We start from the raw sequence: 27,166 nt of genomic DNA on the forward strand, positions 1-27,166 counted from the left end.
TAACAGCTATGTAAAGGTGTTAGTTTATAGAAACAATGCCTCCAGAGGAGCACAGAGGCTGAATCTGCAAGCTTTCAAGACTTCACATGGGAATCAATGCTGTAAATTGTGTCTCGAGTAGCAGGTGGAGGAAAAACAATCACATGGTTAGGAACAAGATATCACTCTGCTTTTAGCCGTATTCTAGTCTAGCCAGTGCGGCTTGCTGTTATTCTTAATGTATTTATTGATTGTATTTCAAACAAAATGTTTATTGGCTGCTAACTTTCTCTAGCAAGGAATCTCTTCTCTAACTTTTTGGCAGATGAAGTGCATTCCTTTTCTTTCTTTCTTTCTTTCTTTTTAAAGAACATGAGAAACATAGGGGCAATATGAATCCTTTTGAAGGGATTATGAATGTTCTAAGGATGAGTAAGAGATGCTATAAATTTAATAAGAAGTGCATGTGAAAGAAATAACATAAATATATTTTAATTGTTCATAATGGGAATATTATAACTTTACCCATGGGCTATTTTCCATTCAAGGATCTACAGCTTTCTGTAGGTATTCCTTAAATCAGAAACGGTTGTTTTAACTGGGCCAGTGGTTCTGCCAGTGGCAAATGTATCACATGCCTGTTATTGTGACAATGACTCCCAATGCAGTCTTATCCCTGGGCAGGGTTAGGATCTGTACAGTAGGATCTCTGTTGGCACAGTGACACTCTTATCCCAGGAGAATATTGTACCAGCAGGATAACCCACAATGTTTGCAGTGGGTGAGAGAAGAATACAGTGGATCCTTGTTATACGCTGGGGTTTGATTCCAAGACCCCGTGGATAACAAAATCTATGTATGCTCAAGTCCCATTAAATATAATGACATAACAAAATGGTGTGCCTTATAAAAAATGGAAAATCAAGTTTTGATATTTGAAATTTATACTTTTTTTTGAAGATTTTCAAACCGTGTATGCTTGAATCCGTGTATAAGAAATCCATGTATAAGAAGGGCCGACTGTACAGTATATGAAAAAACAATTTGATCTCTGAATGGTTCAGCAAGTGGTGACTCCAGAAAGGTAGCATATGGTGTGGCCTTCAGCTTCTGCTCAAGATAGCAAAATATCATCAGTTGGTATTGCGGTCAGAATATGGTATCGTTTGAAGAGGGCCTCTTGTCTTAATAACAATGGTATGTTGTCACCTTTATGCTGTGATTTGAGGTCTGGTTCTAACTGCCAGTGAAGGGTAATGTGGTCTTGTGACATTTGGAGCTCTGGTGCAGAAAGAGAAAGACACACACACACCCCTCACACACACCAAACCATCCACCCACACATTCCCATCCAGAGAAAGGACATATTTACAAACATAACCCACAGATGTCTGCTTTCAAGCTCAAGTAATTAATAACAGATAACCACACATTGATGGTATAAACCAGACATGTACAGCATGTGACAAATCAAAGCTATATGTAGCCCACCAGCTATGTATTTTATAGCCTAACAGGAATTTGAGAATGCCTCTGTTTTTGCAATTTTGGGTTGTATTCTAGGCAAGCATTTCCCTTTTCAGTTTTTTCCTTGCTTTGCTAGTGCAGCATGTCCAATTTTTACCATGCTTAGTGTTCAGTGCTATGATTTTTGAAAGGATATAAAGTAAATAAACAATCTAGAACCAGGATTTACACTTACATTTTACCCAGTGTAAAATTATATTGAAAGTATACTGGAATCAGGTTACCTTGAGTAGAATTTATGAGTTACATTGGGTGTTGAAGTTACTCACCTGCTGTTCTGAAGTTGTTCATTTTCCCCTTTCCCCATTCGTAAATACACACTTTGAACAAATTCACATCACTAAGAAACTACAATTATTTATTATCTTTTAAAAGGGGGCCTAAAAAAAGTGGGGGGCTAAATACCTTAAAGGCACCAGATCCTATCTGATTGTGGGAGCTAAGCAGGGTCAGCCCTTGTCAGTACTTGGATGGGAGACTGCCAATGAATACTACATGCTATAGGCTATGTTTCATAGGAAAGAACTGGCACATCTGAGTACTCCTTGCCTAAGAAAACCCTGTGAAATTCATGGAGTCTCACCTTATGTCAACAGGTGACTTGAAGGGACATACAAAATATTTTTAAATATTCACAGAAATAAAACCCCAGAATTGTATTTATTTATTTATACTATTTATACCCCACCCTTCAACAAACTTTGTGAATCTACCAAACAAATCTATGACTAGGAATAGCTGAGACAAACTTTTGTGTTTCAGTTAAGCTGACTCTTCTCCACCATTTAAAAAACAGAGTTAAGGTCAAAGGAAAAGGGAATCCTTTGTCCTTGACAAATTACGATTGTCCCACTGAATCGACAGTTTTGGAACTCATGGTTTTGATTATTCACAGGTTTGCCAGCTCCTCCTCTTCCTCCCTGCTCCTTTCTATCCCCTCCCTAGCCTCCCTGCTTGCCTCCTTCTTTTGCACTCCCTGTCTAGCTTTGCCTCAGGTGCTAGCATGGGGCCTTCTCTCAATCCAGGGGCACGGAGACAGGGTGCAGGGGCTGCCAGGGCCTGTAATCCGCTCCCTGCCGGCAAGCCACCATGGCGATATTCCTTCCCGCCTGGTTAACACCCTGCCCCCTACGCCACAGCCAATGGTTGCTTGCTTGCTTCCCCTTTCTCCCGGTCGTACGAGAGCTGGATCAGCTGAGCCTCTTCCAAGGCAATGGGGCTGAGAGAGAAAGTAGAGTCCCCCCACTTTTTCTCTCTCTCTCCCATTGCCATGGAGCTAGATCAGCTGAGCCTCTTCCAAGGCAATGGGGCTGAGATGGGAAGCAAGTGGGGAAGTCACCATCTTCCCCATCCCATCCTTGGAGCAGGCTCAGCTGACCCAGCCCCATGGCGATGGGGCAGAGAGAGAGTGTCAGGGGGGCAGCTCTGCTTTCTCTCTCGGCCCCATTGCCTTGGAAGAGGCTAAGCTGATCCAGTTCTTGGGCAACGGGGAGAGAGGGGAAGCAAGCGGGTAGCCATTGGTTGTGGCAGAGGGGGCCGGGTATGCGCCCAGCAGGAAGGGGAAGTGCCATGGCAGCTTGCTGGCAGGGAGTGGATTACAGGCCCTGGCAGCCCCTGCACCCTGGCTCAGTGCCCCCAGACTGAGGGGAGGCCCCCTGCTAGCCTCTGAGGCAAAGCTAGGTGGGTGTGTGTGTGTGTGTGTGCAAAAGAAGGTAAGGAGGGGATGGAAAGGAGCAGGGGGGTGGAGGAAGGAGGGGACTTGAATATCCACGAAGTTTCAAATTCACAGGGGTCCCTAGAATGGATCACCCATGAATTCGAAGGGATGACTGTATATGCATAATGATTAATGGGGTATGCATGTGAGGATGGGGAAGGATGCTCTTTTCCCTGTTTCAAATAATGTGTCTCCGACTTAGCTATATACTAAAGTTTAGGTCTAGGAGCCATCCAGCACCTGGTAGCACATCAGGGATAATTCACAAGATTTTGGGAGAAATACCTTTTCTGTTTCTGAAATGAAAATGAAACATTTTATTGCAGGCCTTTCTTGAGATACATACCAGTTCAATAAAACATAATTATGACTAAGGCCTACTCCTTTGCTTTTGAAGATTTCATTGTGACAAACACAAGCTAAGCTCTGACAAAGTCTTTAATTAATTGAAATAAACAAATACATGTCCATACAGTTTTCATGATGAGTTCCAGCATGAAGAAACTTCTCCGTAATCAACCACCTGTTAATTATAATTTGTTTGTCTTGCCTGTAGACCACAATATTGTCTCCAATAAAATATCCAATAAAAAATTAAATCTGAAATTGTATCTGTAAATCACATGCCAGTGGTTTCTGAAATGCTAATGCCTTTTCAGCTAGATCTTAGCCCAATCTATAGCAAAGCAACTGAGTTCAGGATTGTATCACAACGTTATGATTTTATTGTTACTGCTGTAACAGGCCAATCGGATGCATTATAACATGGAAGTAAATTCATTGAGTTCAGTGCGACTTTCTTCTATGAAACTTTACAACTGAATCATACATAGCCCTCCAAAGTCTCATTTAGTTTGATGAGACATACTTTATGTATATGACTAGACATGCAGCTAGCTCCTATGGCTATGCATGTGGGCTTATCCAAAAGTAGCAACACTGTATGGGAACTTAGCCATTGCTGTGAATTTAAGAAGCAGTTTCATCAGCAGCCGTACACAAAAAGAGGTCCAACTTATCCAAGATGTGAGTTGAGTCAAAGGCAGCCCAAGAAACATTCAGTTCAATGTACAATGAACAATGTTTACCAGAAAACCAGGAAACTTTTTCAAAGCTGTAATTTTGCCTTGGTCTTTCAAAATATCAACAATAGATCATATTGTTGGGCAAAGAATGTATGAATGAGCAATTGTGTAAGAAAAATATATTTAATGAAATATCTTAAGACACCTGCCATTCATTGTAGGGCACAAGGGCTATTTCATAATGCAAAAGAATTTTAACATGAAACAAAGATGATATAGTTAGCTCTATCCCACTATCCCTGCATATGACACACTGGAAGAATTCTGAAATGGGGGGAAAAAGTTAAGTCAAAAAGAGTTTATGTTGACACTGGCGCTTAGTCTCCTGGCAGGACTACCAGCAACCCTTATGTTCTTCAAATACATTAGTAGATGATCCAGTTGTTTTTTTTCTTGAAAAGTATCAGTGGTGTTGCTTTGGTAAGGGGGTGATGAGGCTAATAAGGAAAGGAGACCATACATCCTGCATGGCTTTGTACATTTGTGAGCATATTCTAGATCAGGGAGAACAATTATGTAGCCCTTTTGGGAATATTCAACTACCAGTGTCTTTAACATAGGTAATGATGAAGGATAATGGGAGCTGAACTCCAACAGTATCTGGAACATCACAAGTTATAATCTAGTTGTTTCAACTTCACTTTTACTATAATCATTATGCCTCCTGATCCTGGCTATATCAAAGGGCAAAGTGTACTCCTTGCAAAGTATCACTAAGAAAATATCTGCATTAGTTCTAATGAAATTGTATTGCAAGCATTCCCAGTAGTTTTGAGATATTTTGTTGGTCCCAGTTCAGATATTTTGTCCACTGTTATTTTTGGATTTGGTTTTATGTGCAGACTGCCTGGACTTCCATAACTGTTCTATGTTTATTCCTGTTGGCTCTGCTGACAGTAGGTTAGCAGCATTTGAAAACTGAATATCTGGGAAATGGCTCCTGTGCTTGCATTTGAAAAATGAACATCTAAACATGAAACAAATACAGGTATACCTCAGTCAATGAAATGGATGTATTCCTAAGCATGACGTCTTTAACAGAACATCTGGAACAAGGCATAGAAAGTACAGGGATATGTGAGAAGAACAGGCAGAGTTATGCCAGGCTAGCTATAGCCACTCAGGAGTCAGTTGGTGACAGTAAATAGAATGGTGGCTGGTAAGAGGAGAAAATTCCATTGCTGACAGATGGAGTTAGATAGGGTTTGGTTTCAGACTGTCAGGGTCTTGTTATGTGAAAGTCCAGAAATTAGTGACCACGAGAGCTAAAGTTTGGAAGGAAACGACTTAGCTCTATGACAGGGTCTGATAGAGAACAAGTTCAGAAGTGAGGGACTTGGTTTAATATTGCACTCCAAGCGAGGGAGTTGCTTGTCTGATATCCTGAGGGATAGGGTTAGCCTGAGGGCTACAATAGAAATAAGGTCAGATTATTTATTTATTTATTTATTTATTTATTTATTTATACCCCACCCTTCAGTCCTAAAGGCTCACAGAGCGGCTTACAATTATTATTTTAATTAGATGGTTCCCTACCTTCAGGCTTAACAATCTAAAAAGACCTGACACAAAAGGAGAAGGGAATGGTGGTGGGGAAGGGGATCAGGTCCAGCAGTTCTTCTCTCCTTCTGAGGCCTGGACAAAAGCAGATGGACTGGAGGGAGGGCTCTTCTTCTTAATCAAGGCTGGGCCTGATGGCATTGGGCCTGTCCTTTCACTCCCTCCAGGCCAAAAGATGACAGTTGGCAAGGAGGGAGGAGATGGATAACAGTGAATGAGGACGGTGTGATGGCCCTAAGTGAGAGTAACTGGAAGTCTCTAGAGAGAGAGAGAAACAAAGTGTAACTAAGTGCAACAAAGTGAAACAATAACAAGTGAATATATCAACTGGTTGTTAAACTGTTTCTCCAATAAAGTTTTATTGTTAATAACTTACAAGATGGTCTGGGTCTGAAATAAGTAACCACGCTACTAGGTACCATCTGAAAGTGAATCCTAGAAAGGGGAAATAAGCAGTTTTGGTTGTTCTCATCACAATATGATCCTACACCACAAAAAAGAAAAAAAAGAGTGATATATTATTATTATTATGCTTTATTTGCACAGCACTGTACATAGAAACAATAAAATAGATACAAGTAAACCTGCCCATGGCATACAATCTAAGAAATAGTAGCACAATACATATAAATAATACATAACAATACAGGAAAGGGTTCAATAAACCGGCAATAAATTAAAAACGTCAGATAGCAACTAATAGTCATGCAATGCCTGGGAGTGCTCTGAACAGGATGGTCTTCAACTCAGTTTTGAAACTAGTTAAATATGTCTCAGGAAGGTTTTTATTCAAAGCTGACCATATGCACATGTAAAAAACCAACCACTCCCAGGTCAGGTAAGCCTTGCATAAATAAACAAAGACGTTTTGAACCTTCTTGATACAACTTGACAGCTTCTTCCAAAATACGTCCAGAAACAAGGGTGGCTAAAAACAACAAAGAAACACGGATTTATATTTATACCAGTATTTTTAGCTTAGTCACGTTCTTTTTTTCCCTTGAGAGTCCTACATTTTCAGTGCCTTAGGACAGTGGTCCCCAAACGGTGCCCTTTAAGAGATTTTTGGACTTCAAGCCCCCAAAAGCCTCAACGAAGTTGGCCAACAGCCTGGGATTCTGGGAGCTGAAGTCCAAAATCCCTTAAAGAGCACTGACAGTGGTCCCCAAACAGCCCCCTTTAAAAGATTTTGGATTTCAGCTCCCAGAAGCCTCAGCCACGTTGGCCAACAGTCCAAGATTCTGGGAGCTGAAGTCCAAAATCCCTTAAAGAGTAGGCAGTGGTCCCCAAACTGTACCCTTTAAGAGATTTTGCACTTCAGCTCCCAGAATCCCAGACTATTGGCCAACATGGCTGAGGCTTCTGGGAGCTGGAGTCCAAAATCCCCTAAAGAGCATTGACAGTGATCCTCAAACTGCCCTTTAAGAGACTTGGACCTCAACTCCCAGAATCCCATGCTAGTGGTCAACATGGCTGAGGCTTCTGGGAGTTGAAGTCCAAAATCTCTTAAAGAGCACAGTGTGGGGACCACCGGATTAGGTTACTCTGAGTTTGCCTCCGTTCATATCGAGCCTGTCATTTCTTTGCCTCAATAGGGCAGGGCGCATGCGCAGAAGAAACAGGTCCCTCCTCAGCCGGCGGGAGGGAGCAGTTAAAGGGCCAGACGGGTTGAGCACTGGGGGCTGACAGGGGCGCCTGAGGGAAGCGTAGCGTCCTCTGCCATGGAGCCGCCAGCCACAGACCTCAGCCTTCAAGCCGGCGAGGGCAGCTCCAAAGCGGAGGGAGGGCGGCGGCCAGCGGTGTCCGTGGGGGCCGTGCTGCCTGCCGGGGGAAGCGGGGAGCGCATGGGCGGCGGCACTCCCAAGCAGTTCTGCGCCTTGCTGGGGAGACCGCTCGTCAGCTACACTATACAAGCGGTGGAAAGGTAACGAGAAACCGCCCTCAACTAATGTGCGCATGCGCAGGCGCGCGACGGCCATTGGCTGAGCCGTAAGGAAGCCAGTCTTGTACACACGAAGGGCCCCGAGCGTTTTTGTATGCGCATGCGCGGGGGCCGCGGAAGCCGGAGGAGGCGGCCAGTCTCACACAAACGGCTCCCTGAACGTTCTATTTGCGCATGCGTCATGCGCGCGATGGCCAGTTGCTGAGCCGCAGGAGGCCTCTCTCGCTCAGACAAACGTTCCCTGAACGTTCTCTGTGCGCATGCGCCCTACGCGCCATGGCCGTTGGCTTCGTTCGCGTTGAAGGGAATGTTCAAGGGAAAGGAGACCTGGCTCAGCGAACTTTTTTTTTTTAGCGTGTCCGCGCATGCGCTCTTGGTTATGTGGAGGAATTGGCGGTCTAACACTCATGAGGGAGAGTATTTTGAGGGGGACTTTTAGGATGCAGAAATAATCCAGTTTGACACCGCTTTAACTGCCATGGTTCAATACTATGGAATTATGGGATCTGTAGTTTTTATAAAAGAGACATTTAGCCTTTTCTGTTAATGGAGCTCTGGTGCCAAAACAAACTACAAATCCATTACTACATAGTACTTAGCCATGGCAGTTAAAGCAGTGTCAAACAGCATCACTATTATGTTTATTCATACCTCACCTTCTTCCCAGCATAGGGCCTCAAGGTGGCTTACAAATATAAAACAGTCCAAGTTAAAACACTATAAATAGGCAATATACACACGCTGAGATGAACAAGATGTTTACCGTGGGCCTAAAACACTCATTCTTTGGAGGAAAACACTTTGGCGACACGCAGTTATAGCATTTGGATTCCACATTCTGTTGAATTTTGGGACATGTAGTTTTATGGAGTGCTTAGAATTCCAAGCCCAAACTACAATTCCCAGGATCCTATAGGATGCAGCCGAGGCAATTAAAGTGGAATTAAAGTGCTATAACTGTGCCGTGTGTAATGGTCCCTATGCTTAAGGGCTGTTCTTGATGGCCAAGGAAAGGCAGAGAAAAAGAAATGGCCCTCCTCGTCTTAAATATGTTGAATTGGAGGCCCCAAAGAATTCACTGAGATTGGAACTAGATACCATAGTTGAAATAAATAACTACCCAAACCCCTGCCCCCATATACTCAGGATTGAGCTATAAGTCAAATTAACTTATTGAACAAACCTCAGTGTTACAAGTTAATTTCATATTCCGCTGAGAGAAAGATTCTTTTTGGCACTTTATTAAATCTTGCAAGATGGAGTACACATGGCTTAGTAGCTAGTCATGCGTCCTCCCAATACTGGTGAGAACAGCATTCTTAATACAGTTTTACAATTGTGTCTATGACATCGGAGCAAACTGTGATTGGAAGACAAGCATTTTACATGCAAACATAGCCTAAGCTCATGGATACTGCATGGACACTAACTCATGATTGTCTTCTCAAGCTTCGCTTACTACATCACGTATGTTTTGCTGTGTATGCATGGCAAAACTGAGGCTGCATCCACACTGGAGAAATAATCCGGTTTGGCACCGCTTTAACTGCCCTGGCTGAAGGCTATGGAATTCTGGGAGTTGGAGTTTGTTGTCAGCCCAGAGCGGAGCGGAGTTGTAGCTGCACTCCCTTTGTTCCCAGGGAAAGAAATGTCAGTTGCTACATCAAAGAACCAGGTCTCAAAGCTCCAGACTTCTGTTTGCTTCTCTATGGAGTGTATCAGGCTAGCGAGATCCCCCGGGAAAACGGGATTTAAAGGACAGTTAAATTCACTTCCTGACGCCCCTTCTCAACCCTAACACACCCCTTCGGCGCGTCTGTAACGCGCCTGTGTATCCTTTTGAGCCATACAGAATTTTTCATGACATACATTCTGATGAGAAGTTCAGGGCAATTTCAGATGCTGATCTAAAAGATAATAACAGAACTATAATAAATTAAGGGTGGGTTTTCGACATAGGAAAACTTGTTGTGCGGTCATAAAGATACATACGTACTACTTAACTACCTGTAGTCCAAATCTGATGCAGTTTGTGAATGTAAGACTGGGAAGTTAACTTTTTAAAACTCATTAAAATACATATGAGTCCAGTGGCACCTTAAAGGCTACACAGAAGAGACTGGGGATGCATCTCAAGATACTCAAAAGAAGTTTATTAGTTGAACAGCCAGACACATTTTGGCCCAAGGCTTTTCTCAGAGGCTGTTTAGAATCAAAGCCCAGAAATTTCTGGGACAGGAACCCTCAAACCATTTGCAGGACAAGTGAAAAAAAAATCAGTTGTTCCTAACTATAAGATTGGACAACTTTCAAAGCTACCATTAAAATAATGTAATGAGAGGCTAGTGGCACTTTAAGACTAAAAAGTTTTGTTTGGCATATACCCTTGTGGACTGTAGTGCATTTCATCAAATGCAGCTGGAGAGGTCAGCAGTCCACAAATGTTTGTGCCAATAAACACTTAGTAATCTTTAAAGTAGTATAACTAGACTTAGATGGTTTTGTTGTAACACGGCTATGTCCACCTCTGGAAACGTTTGCAATAAACTAGTATTTTTTTTCCAAGCAGAGACATTGTATGGAATTCTTGATTTTGAATGAAGTATCACACACATTTAGAATGTTAAATCAGACTCATTTCAGATTTCTCCCATCTATCTCTTTATAGCCTCCAGCCACACTTCTAAAATTTTGTAGTTTAGTTTAAAATAATTGCCATTTCTTCTTATGTATTTAGGAAGTTTAAGACTTACCACACTGCCCTTAAGTGTAATATTTAATCCACATGTGTAGGAGAGGTAACAAAACCCTACAAAAGAACTTATTCTGTCTGATGTGGGGGACTGTAATTACTATCCCTGATGGCTGAGTCTGGTGCCATATTTGTGCCTATTGGCTACATCTGTTTCTTTTTTCCTGCAGACTGGCACTGGTCCATGGTGCACCAATTTGGGTAGCACTGCTCTAAAAGACACTGTTGTGGCCATTGGTGGCAGAACTTCTTTGGGCATGCTGTCATGGTTGCTAGATGGACCCTTCTCCTAGTTCCATCCATGGAAGAGCATCCTGATCTAACTGATGTGCTTACTTTGAATTGTCTGTTGGGTAACCACTTCCCTGGGTTTCACTTTATATAGCATGTGGTCTTGGAAGAGCCTTGTTAAAAAGGGACCAAAACAGGGAAAGAAAATCCCTAAATTATTTGTAATTTAGCTGATAACTCGTCAGAGTTCATGTGCGTAGAGTAGAGAGCAATTTTAGATCGGATTTTAACCAACAGGGATGGCCTACCATATATACTCGACTATATGTCGACTGCATGTATAAGTTGCGGGCAAGTTTTGGGGCCAGAATTATAGATTTTGATATGACTTATGGATAAATCAAGATTAAAACTTAAGGGCATGTAACAAACAATGCAAAGGAAAACAGTGCCAGAAAACATACAAAATTCCAGCAGGCATAAACTATTTTGTGCTTGTATTAAAGGCTTTGTGGATGAGAGAATATAAAGAGGCTATGAGTGTTTCCTGAACAGATGACACTCTTTCCTTTTACATTGATCCGTGGATAAGTCAACTCAGGTTTTTGGAGTCAATTTTTGAATAAAATTTCTAGACTTATACATGAGTATATACAGTAGTTAATGGGGTGTAAGAGGTGGGATCCATAAGTGGAAGTCATCACATTCTCCTGAAGTTTTGTATACAGTGGAAAGCATAGTCAGACATGCATTCTAGATTTTTGGAAAGTTGATTTCAATAAACTTAGGGAAATACTGGGTGTGATTCCATGATCAAGAGTAGTAAAAGAAAAGGTAATCAGGACAGATCGGAGTTTCTTCAATGGGAGATATTGAAGAAATTGAAAGTTTCAAACAGATACAATGAGGAGGGAAAATGGGAGGTGTTTCAGGAAACCAGGATGGATGACTAAAATACTTTCAACTGAACTACGTTTTAAAGGGGACATGTATAAGAAATGGAAAAGGGGGGAAATCATGAAAGAGGAGTTCAAACAAATTGCACGTGTAGGGGGAACGTCAGAAAAGCTAAAGTTTAGAATGAACACAGGCTTGCTAGAGAGGTTAAGTACAATATAAAGGGCTTTTTGGTTATGCCTGTCAGAAAAGGAAGAAGAAAATAGTATGGCTGCTGCATGGAGCAGATGGCGAAATGCTACAAGGAGGCAGAGAAAATGTAGACACCTTTTTCCCCTCAGTCTTCTAACAAAAGGGGGAAAAAGATGCTCACTCTGAGGAAAATGGAGCAGATGATGCAGTACAAGGAATTCAGCACAGACTAGGTAGAGGTACCTGGTTAATCGAAATGAATTCACATCTCCATCTAATTGTATTAAAAGAACTGGCAGAAATAATCTTAGAGCATCTATGGCAATAATCTTTGAGAATTCCCAGAAAACAAAAACCCCAACAACTGAAGGAGGTCCTCCAGCATGATTCTGTGATCAACCTTTGGCAGATGTTGATCATAGAGATGCACTGGAGGACCTGGAGATTCCTAGAGAGGTGTTCTCTTAGGTAAAAGAGAATAGTGGTTTTTTTATTTGCGTTTTTCCCACATCCATGGGGGTCCTTCACTCCTAACCCCAGTGAATGTGGAGGGACCACTGTAGTCTGTAAGCATTTAGAAAGGAATGACATAATCACAAAAAGTCGACATGAATTTCTCAAAAACAAGTCATGCCAGATGAATTTTATCACTTTTACTGATAGAATTATCAGCTTGGTAGATGAAGGGAATACTGTGGATGTAACATATCTTGATTTCATTAAGGCCTTTGATGAGGTTCCCCATGTTATTCTTTCAAACAAGCTAGTAAAAGGCAGGCTAGACAATAAAACTGTTAGGCGAATTTGTAATTGGTTAACCAGCTGAATCCAAAGGGTGCTCAGGAGTGGCTCCTTTTCATCCTGAGGAGAAGTGACTTGTTGGGTACCACAGGGTTCTCTCCTGGGTCCAATGCTATTCAACATCTATATCAGTGGCTTGGATGCAGGAATAGAGGGTATGCTTATCAACTTTGCAGATGACACCAAATTAGGAGGGATAACTAATACCCCAGAGAACGGGATTAAAATTCAAAATGACCTTAATAGTTTAGAGAGCTGGGCCAAAACTAACAAAATAATTTTCAACAGGGAGAAATGTAAGTTTACACCATCTGAAGAGAAACCAGAGTAAAATTCTACAGTTAGGCAGAAAAAATGAAATGCACGGATATAGGATGGGGAACCTGGCTTGACAACAGTACATGCAAAAGGGATCTTAGGGGCCCTAGCAGACCACAAATTGAACATGAGTCATCAGTGTGATGTGGCAGTAAAAAAGCCAGTGTCTAGATCAAGGAAGATAATAGTACCACTCTATTCTGCTTTAGTCAGACCTCACCTGGACTATTGTGTCCAGTTCTGGGCACCACAATTCAAAAAAGATGTTGTCCAGAGGAGGGTGACCAGAGGAGGGCAACTAAAATGATGACGGGTCTGAGGAGCGAGCTGGGGGGTGGGTGTGGTTAGCCTGAAGAAGAGAAGGTTAAGAGGTGATATGATAGCTCTGTTTAAATATTTGAAAGAATGTCATACTGCAGATGGAGCAAGTTTGTTTTCTGTGACTCCAGAGAACAGGACCCAGAGCAATGGATTAAAACTACAGGAAAAGAGATTCCACCTCAGCATTAGGAAGAATGTCCTGACAGTAGCTGTTCGCTAGTGGAACACACTCCCTTAGAGTGTGGTGGAGTTTCCTTCCTTGGACGTTTTTGAAGAGAGGCTGGATGGCCATCAGTTGGGGGTGCTTTGATTGTGTATGTCTGCATGTCATGGGGTTGGGCTTGATCACTCTTGAGATCTCTTCCATCTTTATGATACTGTTCTGTGATTCTTTGTGTTGGTATGAACTGGGAGCCAAGCAATATAGGGCAGTTTTTAAAGTTAGGTTATTGCTCAGTTGTGGGACCTATGCCATAGATGTTGGTCACTTGATCTTTACCCACAGATTCAACCATCCACAGCTTGCAAATATATTTAAAAAAATATAAATTCAAACAAGTGAATCTTGATTTTTGCCATTTTATTAAGTGACACCAATGCATTTAATGGGACTTGAGCTTCCACATCCATGGGGGTCCTGGAACCAAACTCCAGTAAATACGAAGGGCCCACTGTATATTCAAGTGTGAATCCAATTTAGGCCTACATATTCCTCCTCCTCCTCCTCCTGTGGTTGTTGTGGAGGTTGGAATTCTTCACCAATCTTGCAGAATGTCCAAATTTCCTCCCCAAATCTACCACTTACTGCTTCTCTCAACAAGCTCATTCACTGGAGGGTGTTGAATAGTCGGGGACACAGCACTGATTTTATCTTCTGAGACCTCTGAAGGAATCCTTGGGAAGTTGTGGAAGATGTCTCCTTACTGGGTGACAAGTGGTAGCAGGAGTGGAGATTACTTCTTTGAGATTTCTTCCTTGCAGCATATCCAGAGATTACTTCCTTTCAGCATATCCAGCTACAGGAAAATAGCTAGACAAATCCTTGCTCTGCTTTCCACTCTCCTGCAACATGGAAATAGCTATGGCTCTGGGGAGGCTGCACTGCTTAAAAGATAGGTTTTGGGGAAAAGTTTTGTCATCATGTAGTCAGAACATAATTCCAACATGTGCATTGCCAAAAAAGTCAGTTTGTCATAAATTGGCAATATTGTGATTTTAGCCCTTTTGTTTAAATCTGGCAGCCACTTACCTATTGAATTCATCTTTGCTTGCTCATGTATGATTTTTATGCTCTGTTGGAGCTAATTTTCATGACTGGAAGACAGTATGACTGACAGATTCTAGTACAGAACTAAAGTTCTCTTCCGTCCCAATAACATTTTTTTGTAAATTCAACTGAATTGCAGATGCCACATTAAAAAGATGGTATTTAGGAGTGAAAGGGGCAAATCTCTCTCTCTCTCTCTCTCTCTCTCTCTCTCTCTCTCTGAATCACATATACATGTAAACCCCTCTCAATTCTGATTATATGGAAGGTCTACAAGTGCTCCGTAAAACCTCTAAGTGTGGGAAATTAACCACTATGTTCTCCCACAAAACCAAATAGGGGTAGCATGTACATGTGACTAACACTATATAATTATTGTCTTCTGTGTGGCACAGTAGTTTTGTATGTATTTACAAGCTTCCAATTTTGTCATCTCAACGCATACTTTCCCTCCCACTTATTAATCATCTATTTTTGCCACCTCGAATCTCTTTTTATTTCCATGCATATTTTCTCATTCCCAAGAAGCCTTTCCTGACCCCATCCTGGGTGGGTTTCCTTCATTCTTTACAGATGGCAGAGGATTACTGTCTTGCTTTGAGCTTTAGCAGTGCTTTATACTGTGTCATGCTAACAATTTAATTGGCTTCTCCTTCAATCTCTGGGTCTCATCAGTGGCTAGTATCAATCTCTGAAAACACATGAAAAGCCCCCCCCCTCCCATTTGTGGTCTCATTCAAATGTCTTCCCATTGCAGAATTTCTATTCTTTTTCAATCTTTCTGAATGGAATTTTGCCCAGATGGGCAACACCTATTCCTGGGCTATATTTTAAAAAGTGGCTTTAGTTGGGAAGATCACATATTTACTGCCCCCAGGTGTGTGTGTGTGTTTGCCTTTGAGTCACTTGTTGACTTATGGTGACCACATTTATTTTTCATAAAGTTTTCTTAGGCAAAGAAAACTTAGAAATGGTTTTGCCAGTTCCTTCCTCTGAAATATAGCCTGGATTACCTCATGGTGGTCTCCCATCCAAGTGCTATCCAGGGCTGACCTGTTTAGCTTCCAAGATTAGACAGAATCTGGTGTCTTTAGGGTAGTTAGGCTGAGTCTCCTTGAAGTGTACACTACATCTCTTGTAAGAGATGGTGTCTTCTTAAATGAGACATCTGAAAAACATTAGTTGCACATTTTAGCACAAATTGGGAAATTGTATAATATTGTAGAATCTTTATTTTCCTGGAATGGAGTCTTAAGGGGTGATTTGTTCTTTGAAAGATTTTTGTTTGCTTCTTGAATTATGCTTAGCAAAGTTGATCCCCTCTACTATTGAAGACAACAGCAAAACTCTTCTGCTCTAAAGTATATCTGCTACACAGTCTGAATTCCCATACTAATTTTTGCATTACTTTGCATGAGTGCAGGCAAGAGTGGTAGATGAATGTGCTGTAGCAGTGCTCCTCACATTATTTTCCCCATGTGAACCAGTTGAAAATTTTTGAGGAGATAGCAGACTCCTTAATAATGTGCTTTTAATTCTACAAATCGAAGCACACAATATTTTAATAACCTTAATTTTGTCTTTCTAATACATTGTATGTGTCTGTTTTTGTTAGCAGAGTTCTCTGAGGTTACGTGTAATGTTTGCCAGCTTTAGCTTCAGGTCAGTTTTAACCATATTTCCCAGTGCAGAAGGCGGGTGGCAATTGTCAACCTTTCTGCAGACCACCCATAGTCTGTAGATCATAATTTGAGAAACTGTAATGTGGAGTAAAAAAGAAATTATAAAATATTGCTTGGAAGAGAATGGGATGTTCTCTATTCCCAAGCTTAATTAGCATCCCTTAATAGAAAACATGAGTTCTCTACTTGGCTTCAATTAGAAAAGAGTCTCTCATTTGAAAACATATACAGTTGTGTGATAATCTTTTAAGCAAAATTAAATAACTGAGCCACTACTTCTTTGTATATATTCTTCATGTGGGATTTTACTGCTTGTGTATTGATAGAAAACCTCTAAATCAAGCTGTCCTATATGAATAATCATTGATATGACAGGGGGTTGGACTGGATGGCCCTTGTGGCCTCTTTCAACTCTATGATTCTATGATTATTGATGTGAGAAATTATAGATATATACTTCTAACTACCAGGAGCAGGAAACAGAGGTTTAAAAAATGTTCAGGGAACTCCAGTGCAGTCTTGGCATCTGTCCTGACAGTTTCTTCAGTGCCAAAGTTTCCTGTAAAAATTATAGAACAGGGTAAATTCAACAGATACTGTACTCCCCTTGAAGATGCAGAATAGGAAAAAGTACTATCAGTGAAATTTAATCTAGTGCCACACCTTTTTTTATTCCTGTTCTGCACTATTCCCTTATTTCCTAAACACAGTGTTGGATCTCAAATCACCATAATAGAAAACTACTGTATACAGTCATCCCTCCATATTTGTGGCTTTGATATTTGTGGATTCGATTATTCATGGATTTCATTTATATGTTCTCTCTAGGACTGTCTAGGTCCTCCAGTGCAACTCTGTGCTCAACATTAACTAAAAGTTGCACTGAAAGACCATTTGTAGCTACTCCAGTGCCATTCTATGGTCAGCGTATGTTAGACATTGACCACAGAGTTACACTGGAGGACCTAGAGATTCCTAGAGAGGGGTCCTCTCAGGTAAAAACAGTGTTTTTGTTATTTGCGGTTTTTCCATATTCACGGGCGTCTTGTTCCCCTAACCCTAGCGAATATGGAGGGACAACTGTATACTCAAGCAGAAGTCGACTTCATACATGACTTGTTCTTGATTTATACATGGTTTTGGGGCCAAAATTAAGGATTTTGATAAGACCCATGGATAAATCAAGCATAGAACCTAAGAGCATGTAACAAACGATCTAAATGATGAAGCAAAGGAAAGCAATGCCAAAGAACTTACAAAATCCCAACAGGCATAACTGTTTGTGCTCACACTGAAGGCTGGAAGGATGAGAGTGGAGGGGTCAGGGCTTCCAGGACAGATTATGCTTTTGCCTTTCACCAGGGGATGGTTCCTTTTGTTACAAGAGTTAAAGTATAGTACTTACATTGACCTGTGGATAGGTCGACTCAGGTTTTTCTGGCTCAATTTTTTGACTAAAATTTCTAGACTTATACATGAGGATATACAGTATGTATTGTACCCATATCTAGTCATTCTGAGACTCACAATAAATGGGACTCATGTTCTTCATGAGCATGTTACGTTCTGTTAATTTTGTGTTTGTTTTAAGTCTAGATGCAATTCAGTGTTTGCCTATGTTGCTTGTTAATAATACATTCCTAAATAAATTTTTGAATGCACAACAATATAGGTCGTCGCTGTGAATAAGTTGTGGTTCCAGAATTGGTTATCTAATTGAGCAAATTCATACCTTCCAATAGTTCTGGTTTGGCAGATTGGGTCCAATTAACCTCTGTCATCTCATTTTCTCAGCTGCTTTTAAAATGTCCGGATATCTTGTCTTACCACTTTCGCCCTCTTTCTGGCTTACTTCAGTTGCTTCTGAGTTCAAATTGCAAAATTAGTTTGTACTCAGTTATCTCAGTAGGAGGGAGAGGACAAGAGGGATAGAGTCTTATAGGCTTAGATCAGTGGTTCCCAACCTTCCTAATGCCGCGACCCTTTAATACAGTTCCCCATGTTGTGATGACCCAAACTCATGAAATTATTTGCGTTGCTACTTCATAGCTGTAATTAAATAGGTGTTTTCCAATGGTCTTAGGTGACCCCCATGAAAGGGTCATTCAACCCCCAAAGGGGCCCCAACCCACAGGTTGGGAATCACTGCTTTAGATTTTCCTAAACTCAGTATATACATTTCTCTGCTTAAAATGGTATTTTTGTATATTTTTCCCCATTAATAACTTCTGTCATCTTGTTGCCTGACTACACATTTTTGACCACACTCTGATGTTGCTTGGCCACATATGCCCTGGTTTTAATGTGTAAAATGTTGGTGAGCATATAAGTGTTGTGACTGAATTGCTTTTTCTTATGTATAACAATTTGGGTCCAGAATACTATTTATTTTGCTGTAATTCTCTACAGGTGCATGGTTACCTGCCTCCCTCAACACCCTAGGATTCCGACAAAGTAAAAAGTGTAATTGTAGAAATGTTGGAAGGTACTTTTAAAAGGAAATATATTTAATTATAGTTGCAGTTAACTACAGTTAGGGGAAAAACTTTAAATATTGTCAGAGTCCTAAGATGTACATTATGTACAGGAATGTACATAAAATTTTTCTTATTATATTATAGAATCAGCTGGATATCTGATATTGTCGTGGTGGTATCACAAGAGAATGTTAAAATAATGAAGTCTATAATTAAAAAATATGGCCACAGGAGAACAACAGTAGTCGAAGGTGGAGTAACTCGTCACAGATCTATCTTCAGTGGACTGAATGCATTTGTGAAGAGCAACCATTCTAGTCCCCCACTCCAGAAACCAGAAGTAGTAATAATCCATGATGCTGTGAGACCATTCATTGAGGAGGATATTCTTTTTAAAGTTGTTACGGCTGCTGAAGAACATGGGGTAAGTACTGCAAAATGCGACATTTCTAATAATGTGGAATGAGTTAGTTTTGTTGGAATTAATCCAAGATATGGATGTATTAAAAGTAATTTATGCTCAGTATACCTTAGGAATGGTACTCAATTAGTTTGTGTTTTTTATTTTTTTGGCCCAACACCTCAGATTCACTAAAATCCAAGTATCTTTTGGAAGCCCATTTCTTACAAAAGGCAGTTGTTTAGGGAGCAGTAGTGTAACCCTCCGTTTAAGGTGTCACCTGGTGCAGCCCACATCCCCCCTAATGATGCCTCTGATCTCACCTGGGTTCTAATGTTGAGACCAAGTAAAACAAAAGGAATAAACAGAAATATTAAAGCCACTTAGGGAAGAAGAATTACTATTGCAGGATCACCAACTAAAATTTAACAACATTCAAGATATTAATGACTGCTGATGACATTAGGAGGTTATTTTAAATGCCTATGGCTGTATTTTTGCACTATATTCATACATTAGAACTTGTGTTACCTGCACCACATCTTGATTTGGGGTTCAGTGAAAAATAATAGCAACTTTGCTTTTAGTTGGCTCTATAAATATAAGTATTTTGTTTTAAAATATGTAATCCTTCTTTGAATGTTATCTGAAGAGCACTTAGAGGAAAAGATGCTCCCTCCAAAAAACAACATCGGCATGCATAGCTACCCAAAAAAGCAGAATGAGTTGGAAAATTACATAAATGAGATAAAGTTATATTTTCTATGTAACAATAATTATTTCCTTTTATATTATGCATTTTGACTTCCTGGTTTATGAAAAAATTGGCTGAAACATCACATTAAATCACTCATGCAAGAAAGATGATGCTATAATAGCACTGAGGTTCTGCATACCATATAAATAGCATAATTGTATGATGTTTTAATGTTCTGAAAATGGCAATTGATCAAGTAGGATATTGCACTCCTTAATTCCCCTTGTCAGTAGAATAAATTACTTTATTACATTTACTAATCAGTTTGTTATTTGCCTGCAGGATTAAAAAATGTGCAGTTTACAGAATTACTAAATTATGCCTTAATAAATTAATTATATGAAACAATCTTCTGATTATGTTAGAATACAGCATTGTAACTAATTAATTTCCATTTATGTTTTGAAGCAATTTATAATTAAAACTATACATTTCTAGAAACCATATATGTTGTTGCCAATACAAGCTGTGGAAAGTAGTGGAAACAGAAGAAGGCAGTATTCCAAAGCCCCTAGCAACTTTTTATTGCCAACAATTTAAACAGTACCACAAAGAAAAATGCTTGCAGCCTATTTCTTTTTGAAAACTTGTCAGTCCTGCTTGAAAGATAGGATTGAGAGGCAGAGTTCATTTAATTGAATCAAGGTTGAATTAAATGCCTAATTCTTCCTCTGCAACATTTACTGATATAAGTACAACAGCAACACCTGAAAACCTCCCACATTTTGTTGAATCAAATTAGAATTTTCATTACTGTTCTTCAGAAGCAGTATCTTGTCTCTGTTCCATGAGGAATTGAGGGAAATCAGCATATTAGGATTATGTTTTAGGCTTCAGACATATATTTAGGCTGAAATCCTATATATAATTAATTGAGAAGCAATTAATATTTTATTCAGTGACACATTCTTCTGATCAAATGCATATATACTTGCACCTTCAGTATGTGACATTGTAACGGCTTCGGGGCACACTACACACTTTTCAACACTATCTAACCGCATCTTCATGGGGCCCTACACTCATCTATTTTCTTCACCTACAGATTAGTTTACAATGTCAAACTGGACTTGCCACTTCATTTCCATATACAAAGGCTAGGTTCCAATACCTTTGTTCACAAAAGACCATTGTTAGTTTAAGTGGACTTGCCATTTCATTTCCATACCCAAAGGGTTTTGAAACCGCCGCATGCACGAGCCCCATTATTCTCAAAGGGACTTGAGCATAGGTGGAATTTGCCTTACGCAGCGGGGTCCAGAACGGATCCCCACATATAGCAAGGTACCACTGTACACTGATTGTACAGAATAACATAGCCGTATTTTTGAATTCTACCACTATAAGGTAGATAGTTTTTAATATTATCCTTCTTGTTTATTATCTTAAACATTTATCTAAGGTTTCACATATTATTTTAAATTATATATTTTTTTCTAGACTGTCATTTAGTCCTAAGCAGGACCAAACCTCACAAGGTAGTTTATAGGAAAGAGAAGGACATAAGCAGTTAACTCAGTGGCAAAAGCAATATTGAGTTAGATTCAGTACCAAGGCAAGGAAAATTTCAAAAGCACTATAGCTTTAAAACTTAGGGTACAAACTATAAGTACAGTTCGCCCTTTGTTTATGCGGGGGATCCGTTCCGGACTCTCCCGCATAAAACAAATGCCACCTATGCTCGAGTTCCATTTAAATGAATGGGGCTTGTGCACGCAGTGGCGTGCACATGCCATGGGTGCGTGCTTCATTCGCCTCTATGGGATGCACCGCCCCTTCCTCCTTGCGCGGCTTTCAGCATATGCTGAAAGCCGTGTAAAGCACACCCACGTATGATGCAGGTGCACTGTACCCTAAGTTTTGCTCACTGGTTATTCTTTTAATTTTTTTGTAGATTCTGCAGGAGCTCAGCTAGTTCAATAACTCATGGTATCACTCCCCTCCATTGACCTCCTGTACCAGACTATACCAAGAGCCAGGTACCAAGGGCCCACTGTGTTTGTGTGTATTAAATTAAATCTTTATGTGGCTTTCAGTGTGGGGAGAAGGGGTGGCAAGTCCCATAGGGACAAGTAGTGTGTGTGCCCATGGCACATGTGCGCTGCCGCACTGCTGTGCCTCCGCATGCACAAGCCTCATTCATTTAAATGGGGCTCGAGCATAGGTGGTATTTGCTTTATGCAGGGGAGCCTGGAATGGATCCCCGTGTAAAGTAAGGGTGCACTGTATATCACTACCCCCTCCCCCCAGTTCTATTTGTATGATGATATGTATGTTGGAATTCTTTTGCCTGGAAGAGCAATATACAAATAAGTAAAATGCAAAATTAATTTATCATTGCTAAATTTGAGCTAACATTTTCTGGATGCCATTCTCATATCTGTTTTTAAGAATGTTACTGTTACAAGGAGGGTTGCACACTGATGCACTTGTTTTTGTCTTAACCTACAGAGCACCAATGAGTACACTTAGAAATTGTCTAAGTGGCTGCTAGAATGCCATTTTTTCTTTCAGATACTATATGTGTGGCAGATGATTTGGAGAAGCAATGTTTCCTCTTCAGCAATGTCTTTTTGAAAAGTTGCTTGATGGCTTTTTTTTTCTCCCCTGAAGCCACACAGGGTGGTTCGAGGGACCAGTTAAAAACAATCTTCATGCAATTATTGCATGCCATTTCATGGAGAATGCAAGCCTGTAGCTTAAATAATCAACAGCCTTAAGTCTTTCACCTTTGTTCTGATTCCCAGTTTGCCTCAAAGTTATTGTAAATGAGCTACCGTGCTTGCTCATACATGCAAAAGCTGGCTATCACTAGTAAACCTAGCAAAAAGAAAATTTAGCAAAAAAAGATGGTCTTCTCTCTGTTACCTTGAAAATGAAACTCAGAGCTGCTTTTCCTTGGTTTTGTTAATTTCAACAAGATGCTTGGCAGGGTCAGTATAATAAACCCCTTAAAAATCCTTGCGATACTTTGGGGCCTCTTCAAAGCTCACTAGTCCCATGCAGTCCTTCTCCTGAATATGTGCTATTCATTGTTTAAATTTCAAGTATGCTTTCACCCTTCTAGTAAGGTTTTTTGAGTCTTTTGACTTCCTTTGCTATTGGGCAAGGAGCCAGCAATTGGTGGGCAGAGAAAGTCTGGTATTGCCTTTAGATCCTTTCCCTGGCTTACTTCAAATGTTTCACTACAGCACTCATTAGTGAAATATTGTTTCCCCTAAGGCAGTCTGGAGTGAAATATTGTTTCCCCTAAGGCAGTCTGGTGGACCTTCCCCATGGTGAATAACTCATGGGACACTGTACAACTTTCAGTTATAAAATTATGACTGTCCCAAATTAGGCTGCTGAAAAACAGGTTATTAAGTGGTGCTGCTTTTATATTATTATCAGTCCACTGTATAAAAAAATTATTGTGTTTTTATACCACAAGAACACTAATTTATTGTAGAATTATCATCCTTTACAAGTCTGAAGTTCCTATACACTTCTTTTAAAAAAGATAATGAAACCCTTCTTTAATAGAGTTTATGAACTGAAACCCATTTTTATTTCACACTTTCACCTTTGTAACATGTTATGAATAATTGATAGGAGGTAGTATTTACAGAGCTCTTTCCGAAGCTCATTATAGTGGAAAAGCTTTCGACAAAGCTTCTTTGTGTGTTCAAGGATTTTGCTGGTATTTAAGGTATAAAAAGGGAGGGTAGTTAACCTATTGAATGAGTACCATGGAAGTTTGGAAATACAGTCACCACTCATAACTCGTAGGGGATCCGTTCCTTATCCCCCCCCCCCCCGCAAGTTAGGAGACTTGCATATAATCAAGCCCAATTGAAATGAATGGGGTGCGCTCCCACATGCGAGCATAGGGTGCACACTGCAGGAGCGTGTCCCATTCACCCCAATGGTGGGTTGTCCCTCTGCGGATTGTTAAGCCCACAGATTTTAAGTCTGTGGACTTGGAGGGGTGACTTTACAGTGCCTTAGTATCCATAATATTCAAGAAGGAATGCATCCTCAAAAAAGAATGCAGAACTTGACCAGAATCCAGTTTGTTTATATGTCTCTTGTTGTGAAGGATCAGAGTTCTTCTCTCTCATATACAGATTGTATAAGAATTTTAAGCATAATTCTGTATCTCTGAAAAACATCAACAGTGCAGTTCTTTTAAAAATGGGAATAGTTGCCATATTTTAAAAGAAAAACTTCTTCATCAGGAAATATGATGGCAACTTTTCTGGATGATCTTTACATATATAGGAAATAAGGCAATTGACCGAGCAATAGCTATAAAATGTTATTAAAAAGAATGATTCACTTGTAATTTTTAACAAAGGGAAAATTCTACATGCTGCAACAGAGCAATGGATGGCTATGCTGAAATCTGCACCTACAATAAATCTTCAGTCTAGGCTCCCTAAAGTAAGTTCCCAAAGGCAGAGGTAGGACTTGAGATGAAATATAAATTTCAGGCTTGAACTCACGGGAACATAATGCTCTGTTGATCAGACAAGACCAGGCTCCTTTCTAATCGAGACACTTCTTTCTGCCTGCAAAATACATGGGTAGATGTTACTCATCCCTTCAGTGCTCTGAAGCCAGAGTGTTCAGGCAGTCTCAGGTTTAGCTGGGGCTAAAGTCCAACATTTTTTTTTTTTGCCATAGGACAATATCACACTATACTGTAATAATGCTATTATTTCACCTTAATGCTATGGCTGCCTCCTCTGGAATTCTGGGGTTTGTAGTTTAATGAGTACTAAGAACTCTCTGGCTGAAAATTCTAAATGCCGCCCCCCAGACTGCAAATCTCAGGATTATACAGGAGTCAGCCTTAGCATTTAAAGTGGAATAATAGCACTGTAACGGATGTCATATTGTCCATAGTTAGTGTTCTTCTCTTATAGTTGTTCCAGCAACAGAGTTTACACCAAAAATGAGAAGTTTACATTCTAGGTAAGTTGAAGCAGTATAGATGTATTGTTGCTGTGTGCCTTCAAGTCATTTCTGATTTATGGTGATTTAACATAGATTTTCCTGGCAAGATTTCTTTAGAGGAAGTTTGCCATTATCTTCCTCTGAGACTGAAAGAGTAAAACTTGTCCAGGGTCACCCAGTGGCATCATCAGGGGCAGGTGGATCACACTGGGTGACACCTCCAAGGAGAAGTGACAGTCAGGCCCTCATCTTGCCCCACCCACCTTCTTCGGTGCCATTGCTCACTTGGACAAGGGAGCCAAGGCACTAGAGATGGAGAGGTGAGCGAGCACATGTGTCCTTTCCAACTTTTCTGGTGCTGTGGCTCACTTGGATGAGGGAACCAAGGTACTGGTGAAGGAGGGGCTCCTCCTTCTGTCCCCTCCCACTGCGACACTAGCCCATCTGTCCAGCCCTTGAGCAGGTGGCAGCCAGGGAGGGGGCAGGTAAGTGAGACAACAGGAGGGGTGGGGTGGGGTGGGGAGGCAGCCTAGGTAGGCCAGGCCTCCATTATCCCCTCACAGTCCCCTTCCAGATGATACAATGCCATTGGGGTCACCTAGTGGGTTTCCTTAGCTGAATGGAGATTTGAATTGTGGTCTCCCAAAATCCTAATCCAGCATTCTAACTACTATACCATGTTAGCTGGTTGAAGCAGCACAGATACGTGTGTGGAATTTTTTCTGCATTCATGTATCTTTACAGCCAATAGAAAGCAGTTACTATAATAAATTACAGTAATTTTGATTTTCAAACATCTGATAGTACAAATTGTGAACAGTAAGGGCATTTGAAAATGAGTCTTAGGGCTGAAAAGATGGCCTGGTAAAGCTGGCTTCTTGTTGGCTTGGGGATGTGGCATTTAGACACGTCATGCCCCTGAGTCACCCAGAAGCCAAACCAGTGCTAACACACCTGCTGGCTTCTGGGCAACTTGGGGATGCCACTCACCCCAGAGCTGGCAAAAAGCTGGCTTTAGAGGTGAAGGGGCGGCTTTTTTTTGCCCCAAATAGCAGCAGACTTTTTCTGCTCCTATTTGGGTCTGAAGCTGGCCAGATTGGGGCCATGGCGTATGGCTGCTGTGGCCCTAATCCAGTGATGGTGAACCTTTTACAGACCAAGTGCCCAAACTGCAACCCAGACCCCACTTATTTATTGCAAAGTGCCATGTCCCTCTGGCTTCCTAGTAAAAAACTCTGGCAAACTCTGTGCTAGGGTGACAGCATGTGTGCCCACAGAACAGGCTCTGAGTGCCACCTCTGACACGTGTGCCATAGATTCGCCATCACTGCGAAATCCATCTTTCTCAAGGGTGGCATCATGCCACCCCCTCAGGGCTGTCTCTTTCACCCCTTAGTTACATAAGTCTTTGTTGATAAAGATTAGCTATGGTTGCATGAAACACTAAACCAGACTTTGTAAGAGACTTTTTATCCACAGATTCAAGCATCCATGGCTTAAAAATATTCAAAAAATACCGTATTTTCTGGCGTATAAGGCTGCTGGGGGTATAAGACGACCCCCAAGTCGCAGGCCGGCAGCGTCCCTGGCCTTCTACAGGCCGAAGTAAGGTGGTCTTGTGCCAGCTTGGAGGGGGCCTCTGTGGAGGCCTGGAAGCCGAGTACTGCGGCTGGGCTCTCTCTCACCGCCATTGCTGCTGCAAAAGGCAGCGGAGAAGCGGCTCCAGAGCCGGTCGGGCCGAGGGAAAAAGGGAAAGAGCAGGCTCCTCCAGCAGCTTCTGAAGCTCCAGCGGCTTCCACAGCGGACTTCTGATACACTGCGGAAGCCACTGGAAGAGCGGCATATCCCAGGTGGCGGCGAGGGCGAGGAATAAGGGGGCGGCTCTTTCCCTGTTTCCCTCAGCCTGACCAGCTCTGGAGCTGCTTCTCCACTGCCTTTTGCAGCAGCAATGGTGGTGAGGGAGAGCCCAGCCGTGGTGCCTTCTGGGAAGGAAACCACAAGGACCCCAGAGACAGAGAGGTGGCTACACCATTCACCTGTCTCTGGGGTCAGAAACCGGTGTATAAGAAGTCGTCTTATACGCCGGAAAATACAGTATATAAATTTCCAAAAGCAAACCTTGATTTTTCCATTTGATATAAGGGACACCATTTTACCATCCATTGCATTTAATTGGACTTGAATATCCATGGATTTTGGTATCCACAGGACGTCCTATAACCAAACCCTAGCGGATACCAATGGCCCACTTGATTAGTGTAGAGAGTCCTTTAACTCAAAATTATGTACAGTTCTGTATATACCTTTAACATAATATTTCTAA

At 41.1% G+C, this 27,166-nt stretch overlaps 1 protein-coding gene across 10 annotated transcripts in view; it reads left to right on the plus strand.

Moving 5' to 3' along the window:
* The first annotated feature begins 7,500 nt into the window (after nucleotides 1–7,500).
* Nucleotides 7,501–27,166, plus strand: part of CRPPA (CDP-L-ribitol pyrophosphorylase A) — a 72,052-nt gene continuing 52,386 nt past the window's right edge. For 8 of the 10 annotated variants that reach the window (XR_016281942.1, XR_016281944.1, XR_016281943.1 and 5 more), the window contains exons 1-2: nucleotides 7,501–7,792; nucleotides 18,893–19,172. Coding sequence is in view for 7 of the 10 variants with exons in the window: in XM_089533128.1 (XP_089389254.1) it covers nucleotides 7,590–7,792; nucleotides 18,893–19,172 (483 nt within the window). In the remaining 3 variants the exon portion in view is untranslated. Of the gene's footprint in view, nucleotides 7,793–10,723; nucleotides 10,907–11,380; nucleotides 12,116–18,892; nucleotides 19,173–27,166 lie in introns of those variants that run through there. The other 2 variants (XM_089533134.1, XM_089533133.1) reach the window with 2 other exon arrangements.

Source organism: Sceloporus occidentalis, unplaced genomic scaffold, assembly GCF_023333645.1.
Source record: "Sceloporus occidentalis isolate IW3139 unplaced genomic scaffold, rSceOcc1.0.p SCAF_7, whole genome shotgun sequence".
NCBI lineage: Eukaryota > Metazoa > Chordata > Lepidosauria > Squamata > Phrynosomatidae > Sceloporus > Sceloporus occidentalis.